This window comes from Ascaphus truei, chromosome 2 (genome assembly GCF_040206685.1).
Source record: "Ascaphus truei isolate aAscTru1 chromosome 2, aAscTru1.hap1, whole genome shotgun sequence".
NCBI classification, from domain to species: Eukaryota; Metazoa; Chordata; class Amphibia; order Anura; family Ascaphidae; genus Ascaphus; species Ascaphus truei.
Genome location: NC_134484.1, coordinates 421026440 through 421043795, shown reverse-complemented (window position 1 = coordinate 421043795; position 17356 = coordinate 421026440). Strand labels below are relative to the sequence as shown.

At 36.8% G+C, this 17356-nt stretch overlaps 1 protein-coding gene across 1 annotated transcript in view; it reads right to left on the bottom strand.

Annotated features, from left to right (window-relative positions):
- The window catches only part of GAD2 (glutamate decarboxylase 2), a 105538-nt gene that overhangs the window by 45451 nt on the left and 42731 nt on the right, over positions 1 to 17356 (bottom strand). The window contains exons 7-9 of the mRNA XM_075587615.1: positions 8360 to 8475; positions 3619 to 3698; positions 535 to 589 (exon numbers count right to left, since the gene is read on the bottom strand). Of these exons, the coding sequence (XP_075443730.1) occupies positions 535 to 589; positions 3619 to 3698; positions 8360 to 8475 (251 nt within the window). The remainder of the gene's footprint in view (positions 1 to 534; positions 590 to 3618; positions 3699 to 8359; positions 8476 to 17356) is intronic.

Sequence of the window (17356 nt, the reverse complement as noted above, 5' to 3'; positions counted from 1 at the left end):
ATATCTAGCCATTGGGTACATATTCACTTACTAGCGGCTTGGATGCGGTATTCCCTTGTGTGTTGATATATATATATAGTGTGGGGTATATTTTTATTATGGAGGGTATTGTGTCCTATGAAGAGTCATCCCGTCTACGCTGGGATCCCTCATAGGTGGAGCCGCTGCACGGAGATCTCACCCCAGGCTCCCAGAAGCGGAGGCTCTGGCCTCCCATGAGCCTTCAGGTACAGCAGCCCACGTAATTTCCCACGGGTTTTCCTTTAAGCATAGGGAAAGGGGGATACACGGATTTTTTCAAAAATATTGTGGAGAATTTGCGGATCGAATTTTGACACATTTGCCCATCTCTATTCTCTACCGTACTAATTAAATATTTTTCTCTTTTGTCACAGGAATGATCTTCCAATCCCCAGTAGCGGTTCTTTCAAAGTTTTTTTTTAAACAGAATTCACCCATCACTACTCACATAAACGATCTATTCTCAAAAAAAAAAAACATTTTAAATTATTTTTTTTAAAGGGCATACTGTACCTTTTGTTTTGCTTCAATAATTCTTCTTTCAAGGTCTGAAGGTATCATTTTCCCTCTATAATTAGAAGAAAATTCCAAACATATGCATTGATCACACTTTATTAAATAATCAGTTTTTTCAGCACCTTTAATGATAGTAACAACTTTCTCAGAATAATAATTCTACAAACATGTTGCTTTAAAAATGATCTGCATGAGTAGAGTTTATACATTTTTTAACATGATTGCTGCTATTTTTGGTCCCGTCTTCAATAATTGGATAATACTGTGGTTGCATAGTGATAGGAAATTGAAGTCTCTAAAGAACCAGAGGAAGTAGAGGTTGAGGTTGATATGCCACTGTCTTTGTAGAGATACAAATTTATATATGGATAAAGCCTAAAAGGTACAGTATAAGTGATATTTCTTTAAATAAGTTTACTTTTGCTGTGTCTGTAAATTATGTATATTATACTCAACACAGGTATCCTTATATTAATAAATATTAAAGTTGTGTAAGTTTCAAACTATTGATATGTACTATAAACTTTTGAGAATGATTGAGTCACTTTTTCAATAATTTTGATTAATTTTAATACTAATAATGTGTGCAAATTCTAATTCTATAAAGCTCTGCATGGATTGGTAGTCATATAAATAAAAAATGTATGTATATATATATATATATATTAGAGAAAAAGAGAAAAGAAGCGCCCGATCCTTGTGTAAAATCAGATGAACAAAGTTTTAATATCTCATGGACAAGACAAATGCACACTTACAATTTGTCTGATAAAATAAAGCATGTTATGGGACCTGCCCATGCACCAACTGAGGACTCCTCGGTCTCTTCTTTGTGTGTGAGTGTCAGTATTGGCTCCAAAAAGGATATTGCTGTCAGCTGCTGTCTCCAGGGGAGTAATCCTTAGTGTTTGTGAGCACTCAATCTCCACATGCAGAATCCCCTGATGAAATCCGCAGAGTCGGAAGAAACGCGTAGGGATATCTGGCAGTGAGCCTACAGTGACAGGGCAGCTCCCAGCACCAGCGTGAGGAGGCAAGGACTTGCCTGAAGATTTTTTTCCGGTTTCAAGTGTGAGAAGAAAGGCTAAATTGCGGCTGCATGTGGAGATTGAGTGCTCACAAACACTAAGGATTACTCCCCTGGAGACAGCAGCTGACAGCAATATCCTTTTTGGAGCCAATACTGACACTCACACACAAAGAAGAGACCGAGGAGTCCTCAGTTGGTGCATGGGCAGGTCCCATAACATGCTTTATTTTATCAGACAAATTGTAAGTGTGCATTTGTCTTGTCCATGAGATATTAAAACTTTGTTCATCTGATTTTACACAAGGATCGGGCGCTTCTTTTCTCTTTTTCTCTAATAGGTACTGTGGGAGTTCGGTGAGCCCAAGAAGAAGCAGCCTGGACCTTTTGCAAATCAACTTATCATGGACACATGTGGACTTAAGTATTTTTAATATTCACTGCATTTATGGGTTCATAATCGTGTATTGAATTTTTCATTGCTTATCACAAGAACCCATTTTTTTTATTTGCATTTTTTAGTTAAGTCCCAGTGACACTCAGTGTCATTTTTACCCACATCAATTGGCAATATCTCTTTTATTGCTTTTTTTTATTTTTATTTTTATATGTTATGCACACTTCTTTTTTGCTTTTGTGTTTTTATCTAATAGTCACTTTTAGTTTTTCCTGCCAGAATACATTTAGTTATTTTCACACCACTGTTTATTGGGCATATTTGCCTGGTGCAAATTCTTGCCACATCTATCAGGGCTGCAGCAATTTAGGTGTAGTGTGTGAAGGGCGCTGTCTATATTTTCTGTCACTTTAATATATATATATATATGTGTGTATATATATATACATATATATAGCAAATATATATATATATATATATATATATATATATATAAAAATATATATATATGTACATGTTAACTTGGAGGGTGCACAGATTACCATATAACAAACAAAACAAAAGAACAACCTTGCATGAGCATGACTGCAATCCATGGTAAATTAAATAATTGCCCAATGTTTGAAAGGGGGGAGAACTGGAGAATGGCAGAATTTTTGATGGAAAGACACTTCCCTTCACATCAACCTTTGTTTATCACTATCTGTACCATAGATGTTCAGTGAAGTCCATGAACCAAGCTACATTTGACTATTGTAATCTCTCCGGGGCAGGGATTTCCTTTCCTATGTCTGACCTTGATGCACTTATTGTATTATAATTCCCTGTACTGTATTGTATCTTTGTAAAGCACTGCGTACACTATATAAATATAGATATACATACAGTACATACATTTTATCATGAGAAAGGTTGCAAAAATTAGCAAGCTTTGTAAAACTAATCTCCAAGTATTAAAAGCCAATGTGCAAACCACGGGATCCCTCATATACTTCATATATGCAATGTCTTATATATAATGTATAACCCGGCTCACTTACAGTAAGGTATCTATGTATTTGTAACCATGTATTTGTCATCATAACTCTGTGCCCAGGAAATACTTGGAAATGAAAGATATTTCTCAATGTATTACATCCTGGTAAAACATTTTATAAATAAATATACAGCCAGTTGCAAAATTTGTGTGAAATTGGCAAAGTTATAAGCAATGGGAATATTTCTAATGTTAAGACATGTGCAAAGCTTTGATGAGCACATCCTTTAAGATATCTCACAGAACACACTTTTCAACTATACTTTGTACAGTATATTCCCCAAGAAAAAAAACTAATTCTGGGTAGTGTGGTCCAAGCATTATTTATTCTCTAATACCATCACAATCATGTATGAACCACGACTGTCACAAGCATATCTTAAATTGCAATGTGAGTCATATTGTATTAACAAAACCGTGGGGACAGGGAGAACTGATGTTTGAATACACAGGATTGTTGAAGGTGAATTGAGGTCATCTCATCATTCTTTGTACATTTCTCCAAAGCAAATACATTTTGTGACTGCTCCTCCAGTTAAAAGGTTCATGTTTCTGGGACCTAAATCAGTTGATTGCCTAACTCTATTCTTCTGTTAAATTACACTTTGGCCTTTTTCCTACCTTTCATCACATTTGATAAGAATCACACTGTCAGTGCCAATCCCCAAGGCTGCAGCTCCTTTCTTAACAGAAAAGTGACTCTAGAAAGGAACATATGTAATTATGATCATATCAATTTCTAGCATTTTATAACATTCTACTCTAAAATATTTTAACTTCCTCTCAGTTGCCTATGAACCATCTGGTTTTTAAAGTGCATCTGGTTTTTGTAAGTGTGACTGTTAAACAAGGAGTTTGAACACAGAAGGAGTTACACAAACCATAGTAAATAGCATTAACATCTGATCTGCTACAATGAATAAGGCAATGTTACAAAGCTATAAAGAAACCCAATAGAATACTGCACTATATAGGAAGAGGTATTAGCCTATTTATTATGCGTAAGATCTCAGCTAGAGTTCTGTGTTCAGTTGAGACCATGTACTGTACTAAGCGTTGCAAATTGAATTTTTGGTGTGAAATTGTCACACGAAAAACGTAAATTATATTGGGATTGTGTGTCTCTGTGTACTAACCTTTTTATTCTTAATGTGTGCCTATTGCATAAAAAAAATGTTTATTTATTTAATTTTATATTTTTCATTGCCCATTGACTGATACTGTATTAATCTGTGCCCCTTTAGTGTACAGATAAATACAGTGACAGGCAATGCATTTTTGGCAAATGCTTGTTTTGTATTGATTGGTATTTTTTCTATTTCTGTTTATTGTTTTGATTAAATTGTTTGGAATTTGGATGTCTTGTTTTTAGCACATTTGTCGATTGGCTAGCCATTTTATTTCTTGATTTGTTTTGTTGGATAGGTGTTTCTTTAATTGTATTCTATTATTTTGGTATAATATAATTTTTATTCTTTAACGGTTTTGGTGTTAGAATAATTTTATTGATGTGTAGTTAAGGCTTTTTAGTTCTATTATTGTTATGGTGTTTAGGTGCTTGTTTATTTCTTTAATTGTTTTGTTTATTTCTTTAATTGTTATGTTTGACTGTGATAGTGGCTTATCATGCCCATATTATATGGGTATGATGTACCACTGTGCCAATCAATGGGTAGAGGGTGGGAATAGTGGCCCTTGTGTGGGTGGTTAGGCCTCCTGGGTGGGTAGCGGCAGAGGGTGGGTTAACCCCTTAATTACTATAGCGTTATTAATCGCTAAGGTGTTTAAGGGGTTAGGGACCATTACATTGTATTTTTTTATTGTATTCTTGCTGCCAATGGACCTGGACCTGGAGTATGGTGATGAGGACGCCCTTCATGATGGCAGGAGTTAGTAAAAAGTTTTATTTACTTTATTTATGCTGGCAGGCTAATGTTTTATTTTGAATGGGCAAATTAACTATTATCCATATCTGGATAATAGTTATTTTGCCCATTACTTTACTGTATGTGTTGGGGGGGGGGGGTGTTGGGAGCAGTGGAGGTGGGTAATAGGGTTTTTGTGTTTATTTTTGTTTTTTGGGGGTAGAGGGATAGGGTGAAGGGGGTAATTGCCCCAAGAGTGGGTCTTTAGGCCTACTGGGGGGTAGCGGGACTGGTTAACCCCTTCATTACCATAGCGGTTCCCACCGCTATGCTAGTGAAGGGGTTAACTCTTCCCGCAACCTTCCCGACAGGCCTAACCACCCACCCTGGGGCTACTACCCCTTCATCAACCCCTCTGCCCCCAATAAACATGCTATCGAGTTTGAACCCCTTCATTGCCTTAGCGACTTGCTGCTAAGGTAATGAAGCTGTTTTAATAAAAAAATGAATACTAGTGTGAGTGAGCAGGGGATATCCGGAGCAAAACCGTGTTGGTTTCAGGTCCAGGACCCCCTGCTTCCCTAGATACAGGCCCCGTTATCTCCTATGCGTTTAAATACCACGGTCACGTGAGACACAAGACATTTAAATGCATAGGAGACACCAGCACCCCATAACGGGGCCTGTATCTCGGGAAGCAGGGGGTCCCCGGACCTCAAATCAACACGGTTCTGCTCCAGAGACCCTCTGCTCACGCACACTAGTATTACATTTTTTATTAAAAGCCTGTTATCGTTGGTGAGATATGCTCAGGCAGAGGCGTCTCTGCAGCTGGGCCAGATCACTGCAGATCGCCGGGTGAGCCCTTTAGAGAGGCGAAGATCACCTCACTGGTTCCTTGCCAGTTTTGGGCATTTTGCTATCGCAGGTCTTCGGAGCTTTCTGAATACCGTGACAACAACGCTGAAAAAAAAGGCAGCATAAAAAGGACCAGCGAGTTAGTTTATGAAGGCTACTAGCATAGGCCCCTTAATCAGGTCGGATGTTTCCGATTGGATAGTGGAATGGGCAGACTATGGTAGGTGGGACAAGTGTTTTTTTTTTTAATCTGTTATAGATATCCATCTTTACATTTCTATATTTAGAAAGTGGTAATACACAGAAGTGCAAATAATGTTGGATTGCAATGCTCACGTGTTTAGGAGACTTTATAACTACCAACCAACATGCTGATTTTATAGCCACCTAACCCTGTCATCCATGTTTTTAGTTGGCAGTAGGCACTCGATTATCCAAGAATGCTATTCTAATAAGCCAACGGAGTACATTTCTTGCGCACTCAGACATTTTGACCTGATTGCACATGCAACCTTTATATACTGTATAACAATATAATAAAATGTATTTTAATACTGTAGAAATAATAAATATTATATATGACACGCTGTAAATAACAGTTTTCTGCCCCATTCTTTCATAGACTTTCCAGTTGTATTATGATAGATGCAGGATTAGCAAGGTCTTCTTTATTGCTTTATTCCACATGATATATTACCTTTTAAAGTGGCACGGTATTGGGCCACAACAACAACATTTAAAATGTTGTAGCTGTACTATTGCAATTCCGATTAATAATTCTAAAATAATTCTAATAACTTTAAGGCTGACACACTATCTTTCTGGTTTCCATCCTCAGTTACAGTATAAATATGAATGAATAAGTTTGCAAATGTATTATAAAGTAGAATTTTGATACTGTAAACTTTTCACAGCATTGCAGTCTACTTGTGTATTACCAGGAGTGAATACCTTATTTAAGTCAAGTATAAAGCTACTGTAGCAATTGAGGTCAGCACAGTAGCAAGATGCTTTAGCTGAAGCTTTAACTAGGCAATTTTACATTGAGTACTGTACACTGTGATTACAAGTGCATTCAGACAGCTTGCTGAGTCACCACTCGTCTCATCACGATGTTCTTTTTAAGTAGGGTGGCTCAATTTTGATTACTGAAAGAGTAGAAAAGCTTAACAAGGCCATTTTACTTTGGTGTATTACCAAGAGATTTTGCCATGACAGAGAAAATCATATCCATCAGGAGCATTGATATTTAAAATACATGTAGAGATGGACAATAATGTTAAATCATCCGCCTCTACTAGTCGCACCCACCGACCATCTCAGCATTTTTCTGAAATACAATTAACCACTCTATATGAGTAATCCCAAGTATTGTGCTAAAACGATGTAGAATAATGAGAAATTTTACCACATTTCAACCAGATAAAATGAACAGTAATGTAACAGTTTTATTACAATATATAAGTATTCACAGTGTAAAATGTATTTCTAACCTCCCTGTGTTATGTCCACAAATCTGTTTGGGTGGTTTTATTACTGAATTACATAATAAAGTGCAGTTAGTGACATTTTTGGAAAACGAGCTCATCCCCGAATGCACAAAATCAGTTATACATATGTGATTACATTTCGGGGGGTCTGTAGCAAAGTCTCTAAAACAGGGGCAAAAAATGGTGCAAACTTCTGCACCCCAACTGTCAGAGAAAAACAAAGCGATAGGTTATCTATGTGATGAATCTGGAATATGTTTTTACCACAGTTGTTCAACAGAGAGACTTTTATAAATAGCCTCCAATGTGTTTTGACAACGAATTGTGAGTATAGAATTAATTTCAAACGCGTTATATCATTAGTGCACATGTATATTATGTACAATATTAAATATGCTATTGGTGAAGAACATCATTAGTTTTATTGCTGTAGATATTTTTTTTGTTGAATCCTTGTTGATTTTATGCTTTGGTTCTATGTTTAATGCATTATCTTGGAAATGGTATTTGTGTATGTGAATTTTTCCCTCAAAATTAAGATGTTATCGAAAGCCTCATTACAATGATAGAAATCATATATGACCCCACTTAAGAGACGTTCAATGATGTGATCTTGATGACCAAAATCAAACTGTCTTAATTATGAGGTAAAAGCCAAACCTGGTGTTCTTAATGCTCAGTTTGAAGTTCAAACGTGGTGTAAGAATATGCAACATTATATTAGAAGAGCTAATTGTTTTATACAAATTAAGTTACATAGTTACATAGCAGATGAGGTTAAAAAAACATACATACATCAAGTTCAACCTATGCTAAATTTAGACGACAGATACTTTATCCTATATCCGTACTTGCAGTATATTGATCCAGTGGAAGGCAAACAAAAAACCCCAGTGAAATATTTAATGATCTCTCATAAGGGGAAAAATAAATTCCTTCCTGACTCCAGATATCGACAATCAGATTACTACCTGGTTAACATCTTTCCCATGTTTACTTATATGGTATATCCCTATATATCTTTCCTTTCTAAAAAGATGTCCAACTTGTTGAGTATCAAACATTGATCAAACATTACCAGTCAAACCTTTTCTTTTTAACACATACTGTACAAATACAAATATTAATAATAAAAAAATTAGCACATACATGCTCTGATGTGATGGCAACCAGTCTGGGAATTGCTGCCATTCCTTTCTCTTTAACTTCTGGGAACATCTTGAAACGTGCAATCAACATAGCATACAAGTTAGATATGGCACCACCTGGAGTCCACAGTAACACATTGTTACTTTTTCATTGAATCATTAATACATCATTCAACAAACTGAAGGTCCAGTGCATTTAGGTATTGGCTCCAAGGGAAGGTTTATCAAAGATTTTCTGCCACCCCACCTCTACGTTTACCCTAGTTTTGCCCAAATGTCTCTGATAAAACATTATTTTCAAATTGCTTAATTGAAGTATAACTCTGAGAAATCATCCCCTAAGGAGCAACAGTCTACACAGCACCTTTTCTGCAGTGGTAAAGCATAAGTAATATCTCTTGAAAACTAAACAGGGTAACCTACAGCGTTAATATTAGAGTGCCAATCACAGCGAGACTCATGGAAAGCTGGCATTCAAGTCAATAGCACTTTTTCATGTTCGTGCTGAGTTTCACTCATCACAGCTTTAAAAAAAGACCTTATGAATCATGGCATTTGTTTCATTAAGACGATGCTAAGATGTATTTAATCCTGAATGTATTAGCACCAATGTGTCAGGACACATTAGCCTTATTAAATATGCTGTGAAGTTATTTTAGTACCATTCCTTTGAATGGATCGGAAATCTTCTCTAGCACATGGAAGAAGCTTCACAGTACTGTATATTGAATAGGGACATTTGACTCTATTTTGCCCAATGGGAATCATCTTAAATTTGCACAGGGGTTAAAAATTGAGTAGGGTTGAGTGACAATCTTATGGTAATGGGTTGTAGCATCTCATTCCCTTACATTGGGTTCATAAAACTCTGCATGGATTGGGGTAGTTTGAATTTCCCTTATTGGCAAATGTGAAAAATACAAATGACAGACTTTTGTTGCAGCCAGATAAACTAATTAAAGTAAATAATAAACATTACAATATATATATATATATATATATATATATATATATATATATATATACACACACACAAAAAAACATTGTGTATGTGTGTGTATATATAATCAAAAAAATAAATAGATGATACCGTTCTGTGGCTAACGAAATGCTTTTATTTGTGCGAGCTTTCGAGATACACTGATCTCTTCTTCCGGCGATGTTACAATGAATGAAGCAAGCAAAAGGTATACTTAACAACAGTGTCCCTTGGAATGTTATCTGTGCTGGTCCTTCCCCCGGTGTGGATGTGTTTTATGGCTAGAGGTGTCAAAAGGTTACTGAAAGCAAGTGATGTAAGAGTGTGTGTGTGTATCAGTGTGAATAAAAATGAATGGAGAGCCCACAGTATATACAGTGCTTTACAAAAAGGTGTGTGTGGAGTGGGAGTGGATATAAATGGTGTGGGTGGGTGTGGAAATGTGAGAGATTGTAGCACAACTAAAAGTGTGTGTGGATAATTTGTGGTCCCTATAGGTGTATAGACACTGTTGTTAAGTATACCTTTTGCCTTCTTCATTCATTGTAACATCGCCGGAAGAAGAGATCAGTGTATCTCGAAAGCTTGCACAAATAAAAGCATTTCGTTAGCCACAGAACGGTATCATCTATTTATTTTTTGATTATTGAAGCTCGGCTAACACGGTACTGATACCTCTATATATATATATATATATATATATATATATATATATATATATATATATATATATATATATATATATATATATATATATATATATATATATATATATATATATATATACACACACACATCATATAATGTTTTTTGTGTTGGTACAGAGATTCAGTGATATATATATTCCACATATATTCCATGACGTTCTATTTGACATCTAAAACCTCTAAAAGTGTCCACTTACTTTTGACCATACATTTAATCAAGCTGTTTCTAAACACCATGCATTAACTACCCACCACCTAGAGCAACATTTAGTACAGGATATAAGCATCAGAGATAACATTATCTTTGGTCTATTAAAACAGCGGATGAAAGTTTGTAAAGAAAAAGTTTACTCAGGTAATTGTTGATGATAAAAGTATTTCTCAGGATTTCCTAATGTCTTTTCTCAGACATCAATAAAAGAAACAAATGATCATTAAATCTATAAGCTTAGTTAGTATACACCATAATGTATTAATTACATTTGATATTGTAACCTTATTTATGGGTACTAATTGCTTTAAAAAATTACATGGTGATTAATAATTACAAAGCAATGCAATGCCGGAAGGTGCCTTCTGGAATTCAGAAACCAAGCATATTATATACAGTTTTGTAGAGACATAATGGATATCGGGAGGAAATGAGATGTGATGATAAGGATGCTGGCAGGGTAGTGTGAAAATTAACAGAGCAGGCATAAGACACTACACTGTATTGCAAACAATAGGGACCTAGACAATCATGAGACACAGAAGTACAAATACTGGTGCTACTGCTTCAGGATTCTCTGTATGGTAATCCAGTAATAACTGAAAAGGATGGAAGAAGCAAGGCACTACGGAATTTTTTTATACTGCAAATTTATTGCCAATAAATCCAACGTGACGTTTCTTCTTCACATGGCCTTTGTCATGCCATATACTCTTGGGAAAGGCCATGAGAGGCCGAAACGTCACATTGGATTTATTGGCAATAAATTTGCAGTGTAAAAAATTCCGTAGTGCCTTGCTTCTTCCATCCCTTTCATGATTGAAGGCCAGACACTATATATATATATATATATATATATATATATATATATATATATATATATATATAAAATGAGATTGGTAGGGTGTGTGGAAACAATCAACCTATCAAATCACATCTACAGTATTCCTTTATATAGAAGGGTGAGACATCACATGTCTATCCCCTGAGGAAGTCTCAACTGAGATGAAACGCATAGGGTTAATGCTTGCATAACCTGCTGAATATCAGTAAGACTGCACCTAATAATATAGTGCCATGGAGTCTGACAGAGCATAGCAAGAAGTGCTATATAGGTAGTAGGGCTACCACAATACAGATATCTCCTGCATCCCATCGACGTCATCGTCAGGTGATGAGAGGGAGAGAAATAGCGTGAGGATTAGATTCTTGGACTCGGCCAGCTGATTCATGGCATCCCCGCATTGAGGCAGAGACGCGTCATCCGCAGTCTCCATTGTGGCTGGGATTGTATCCGAAATGCTGTTAACTTATGCTACGTTGTGAGTAGCTTTTCCCCACTGCGTGTGACAATACAATCATACAGTACTTCACCATATTGGCTTTTCTCTATCATTTTCAGGATTATTCCCATCAGGACTTTCATATTATGTGTCACACTGATCCAGTGTTACTATTCCTCCTCATTGAGACACGTCAAGTTAATTTTGAGTTTCTATATTGTGCCTTACAGTATGTATATGTTCAATTTGTATCTTATTATTGGTTTTTGTGCAGAATCTAAAACATTATGTCAGCATATATAGACACTATCAAAACCCCTATAGGCAGTTTGTTATCTGCGCATCCACTTTTTTCACACACACACATATATGTATATTTACGAATGCATTTATATATATATATATATATATATATATATATATATATATATATATATATATATATATATATATATATATTGCAGAATAAATGAGTTATTCAGTATTAGGTGATACCTTTTTTATTGGTCTAACAATTTATGTCATAGGACAAGCTTTCGAGAGTTCTCCTCTCTTCTTCAGGTCAAGCAATACTGATATACAAAGGATTGAAGAAGAGAGGAGAACTCTCGAAAGCTTGTCCTATGACATAAATTGTTAGTCCAATGAAAAAGGTATCACCTAATACTGAAGAACTCATTTATTCTGAACTATCGCAACTGGACTAACACGGCTATTTTCTGCTTTAAATATATATATATATATATATATATATATATATATATATATATATATATATATATAGTGATACCATCACTGGCTCTAGGTGCTGGAATAGGGCAGCTGTGGGACTTTCCAGTGGACAGAGAGTTAATCCCCCTAGAGAAGCCAGCAGCAGCTGCTGGCTAATTGAGCAGGCTGAACTCCTGATGGCACGTTGAGTTTTATAAGTCAGGAAGCGACTACACACAGAGACAGACTGCTGTACCCAGAGAAGGGGGACAGAGAAGAGTTCTCCCCGGCTATGGAAGCTGGCACAGCCCCCTAGGCCCACTGAACGGTGGTCGCGGAGCCTGCTAGGACTGCCTGGGTTGTTAATCCCAAGAAGAAGAAGGAAGGACGCGAGACTGTGCTGAAGTGGGGTTGTCCTGTCCTTAACATTGGACTTACAGAGGAGATATTTTCTGAGCTCTCGTGGGTCTGAGCTCCCCTAGGAAGGAAGGATGCGGACCGTGCTGAAGCGGGGATGTCTGCTCCAAACCCTGGAGTAACAGATAAGCGAAACACTTTATTGCTGTGTTCAGACTGTATATGTTCAGCTATAATAGTACCTGTTTGGGGGGTAACCAACTTAGCTGTCCATCCAGTTAGTAAGGTCTGAAGTTGCATGTGCAGTTAATCTCCTAAGAGGAGTAGGAGTTTATTTTATGATTTTGTTTTAACTTAAAGGGAGGTGGGCCTGTCAGTGTATTATTTATCCCTGTAAATTAACCCCATATAGAGAAATACTATGTTTCCTGCCTTAAATCTGGGGCTAAAAGAGACTGCAACGTGGTGTCATATATATATATACTATAGTGCCGATGGTTATTCTAAAACAAACCAGTGGCAATTACCAAAAAGACCCAGGTACATGCTGGTTACATGCTGCAACATTTCAGTGACATTTCTGCAGAGACTAATGGCCATCGGATTAATAGCAGGGGTCCCTGGCAGTCCCATTCAAACTGAGGCAAGTTTTAGAATACTCGTTGGCTCGTCTGTGTGTATATATATATATATATATATATATATATATATATATATATATATATATATATATATACACCGGTGTACAGGTACAGGTGTACAGGTGCAGGTACAGTCTGCTAAAACAGACTCATCGTGATTGCTGCAAGGAGCCTTCAGGACAAGCCCCTCCAAAGATCCAGGAGCCAAGAAACAGACGAACTACAGGAGCTGAGTTCGAGAGTCCCTAAGTGGATTAAAGGCCTTTAATGATCTTACTAGTGTAAGTGCATATCTCACCGAATTCTTATCTGTTTGTATTGATATACTGCCCTATGATTTTTTCCTCTCTTTTTTCCTTTCTCTTCCCCTGCACATGTGCGCCTAGGTCATTCTTTGCAATATATATATATATATATATATATATATATAAATGCATAAATAAATATACATACACATACATGCAGGGGAACGTTGCACTATTGGACCCTGGTGCAAATTTTTAAAAAGGTCAATCTCTCTCCCCAGGGCCCGACATGTAGAACGGTTGCAATGGTGGAGGGAGGTATGGAGGGAGCCCACCCATTTCGTGATTGCAGAAGTGGGGCCCGACATCAGGTAGGGACCCCGCAGAAGGGGTGTGGAGAGAGGAGGACGTTTAAAAATGCCAGAACACTGTTCCAGCTGCCAAAAGAAGTGCCGGAACAGTGTTCTAGCGTGTGGAGGATGGGCCGCTAAAGGTAGTGGGCCCTAGGGCAGCTGAACCAGCTGGTATATGGTAGTTAAACAATTGCATACATGTTCATATACATGTGAACATGCACACACACACACACAAGTAAGCACATACATACATGTACTCGGACTAATAGATGAAAGAAATGTGAGTAGTGAAGCTATTTCAGGTGACATTTTAGCAGTATAAACTCACACTAAGGGGCTGATTCTATATATGCTGCAAATTGCCTGATAGGCCGCATCAGCATACATAGAATCAGCCACTAGTTCTGAGGAGGCAGTGTGCCACAGGATAGACAGTGCTCACATTCTGAGTGTATCTGGGGTCATACAACATTACTGTAAACAGGAGTTGGATTTCTGTCTACTGCAATTACTTCTACATGTGGATATCACTGGACATCTTACAGTGAGCTCCCTCCTCTAACACTAATAAGAGTCCTATACTTAAAACCCTTGTTAGACTGCCCCATTATTACTCTTCCTCCACTTTCAGCTACAACAATATCTCTTCAAACTTCTCCACATATTGTCACAACCATCACACTCCCTCTCTACTTTTTTCTTTTAGCTTCAACATCTCTTGTTGTTAACACTTTTTCTTCCTTTAACTTACTTTACAACTCATTATTCTATCTACAGTGCATTTCCTCCCATATTTTTCCTTCTCTTCTACTTTTCCCATAGGAATAGAGATGGACTGACTTGTCTGAATCTGATCTGCGGATTTCCGCAGCTAGTTTTATTCAAAGTGTATTTAAATGAGTCCTATACCAAAGTTCCTAAAAGGATTTCCATAAGAACTATACTGAGTTCTCATTTTTTTTTTTTTTTTTTTAAACCGATCTGCACACCAAAATCTGTCTGGGTACTAAAAAATCTGAGTGGATACCTCAGAATCTGTCATTTGATCAAATACATTCAGATAACCCTTGAATCTGACTTTGGATTCTTAAAAATCCAAAGTCGGACTTGAATACCAGAAATATCGTTTTATAGTGGTGGTGGTGGTAGCTCACACTGCTAGAGCTGCTGCCCAGAAAAGCAGTGGTTGTGGGTTCTAATCATGTTGGGTTTTACACAAGTACACCATTCCATTCATTAGGTGCCTTAGGTTTGTCAACTTAGTATAGTTCATATGGAAATACTTTTAGGAAGCTGTGATAGGACTCATTTAAAAATACTTTACATAGGCATTAGCATATTTCCCAGGGTATCTCAGTTGTGCTCCTTTTTTAGCATAGGTGTCGCTCCCTACGTTATTTGGAGGGAGGTATGAGTGGATATATATGCAACTGGAGACACCACTAAATTGAACTTGTCTTCTTTTCCTCCTACTCGCAATTCATCAGTCAGATTTTTACTAATAGTAAAAAAAACAAATCTGCCTTTTTGGAACTCATCTGCAGAAGAAATTGTCCAATATACAGCAGATTTAGATTTGGGTGGAAAATATGCCCACCTATATTCATATCACCTACGTCCTCCCCCTTCAAGACCTCTTACACATCTTCCGCTCACCTACTTTCCCTATACCTCTTTCTACACTTCCTCATGAGTAATTATTCAAAAATCTGACCCCTACCATATCCACACTTACTGTCGTCCTTGACTACCCATCTCACGCCTCTGTCATATCTTAAACTCTCCAAGCATCCACTGTGTTCAAATACTTTTTCATATAAGATATTCCCACAGCATATTTGGATTCCCTTTTCCTTTTGGCCTTAAATCTTTTTATATTTAAAGTAACATTATCGATAATATTGAAATCCCCCAAAAGCACTAATAACCCTTTGGCAAATTTGGTTATATCTTGCACAAGTTTTAAAAAGAAATCTTTTGAATATTCGTTTGGGGCGTAGATATTACACAAACACAGTTTCTCTTTTTCAATGATCACATTCCATATAATAAATCTCCCTTGTGAATCGAGTATACATTTATATCCTCTAGTTGGAGGTCTTTTTTAATGAATATGGCTACCCCTCTAGCTTTGCTATTATATGAAGAGTATTTACAGGTGCGCCGACATGTATTCTAAAAATTACCTTAAACTTGCCTTGGAAAATCTGGGTCTATCACCAACAAGATCCAGGTACATGCTGGGTACATGCTGCAACACTTCAGTGACATTTCTGCGGAGACTAATGGCCCATCGGATTAACACGCAGGGGTCCCTGGCTGTCCCATTCAGTTTGAATGGGACTGCCAGGGACCCCCGCTGTTAATCCGATGGGCCATTAGTCTGTCTTCAGAAATGTCACTGCAATGTTGCAGCATGTACCCAGCATGTACCTGGGTCTTGTTGGTGATTGCCCCAGATTTGTTTTAGAATTCTCATCGGCACTACAGTACAGCTTTTTACTCATCTCCTTCTTAATTTGTTAAAAAGCTACTTTATATCAGTTTTAAGCTTACCCAGATGAGTAAAGATTGTCTTCATTTTAACAGGAGTGTTAATACCCCTTATATTCCAGGATGTTCGTTTTCAGGTGGCCATAATACTGCCTTGAATTTTTATTTTAACCTGGGAAACTGATTTTCTTTACCCTTCTCACCAGCTATTACATAGAGACCCCATGTAGTAACATAAAAGTACCTTTTGCTGTATATGGGTAGGTTCAATTTACAGATTGCACAGACAGTCACCAATAGCATCAATATAACACATATACAAATATTTTTACAACATATTTCAATTTAGAAAACCAACCAATAGCGTATAATCAATATACTCTGCAATCTGCTATCTCCTTATGGTAATTTGAAGAGAGAAAACAATTAAACACAGAGGGGGAAAACACACAGGGAAAAAATAAAAATAAATTGCCTACCAAGAACAGTACTTTCTTGTATTTACATTAATAAGCTATAAATAATGTTTTTCTAATTAAATAACACTTCTAAACTTGACTTTAGGGCTCAGTTTCCTTTCTCAGAGCTATACTTCCATCTATAATTACTCTGTTTCGGTGTGAACAACCTTTAACCGCTGACAAAACTATTAACCTTTGTAAATATAAAAAAATTAAACTTTGCTTTAGGTCATTGTAAATGTAACCCCTTTATCTATAAAACTGAATACCTGTAACTGAATGTGGCTGTTGAGATACAGTAGATTAGGCCTTTAGCACATCCTAGGATGGAAAAAACGACATACTGTATTATATTTTCAAGCTGGCAACCAAATAATGAACCCCTTCGCCACATCGTTAATCTTTTCCTGTCCCTTATCTTCACTTCTACCTTAAACCTTTTTTTTTATCCTTCCTCTTCTCTTCTCCCCCAGCTCTTCTCTAAACATTAAATAACATTTCCAAGTTCCATAAATCACTTTAAAGCTTTTTCAGACTTTTCGCCCCAGCAAAAT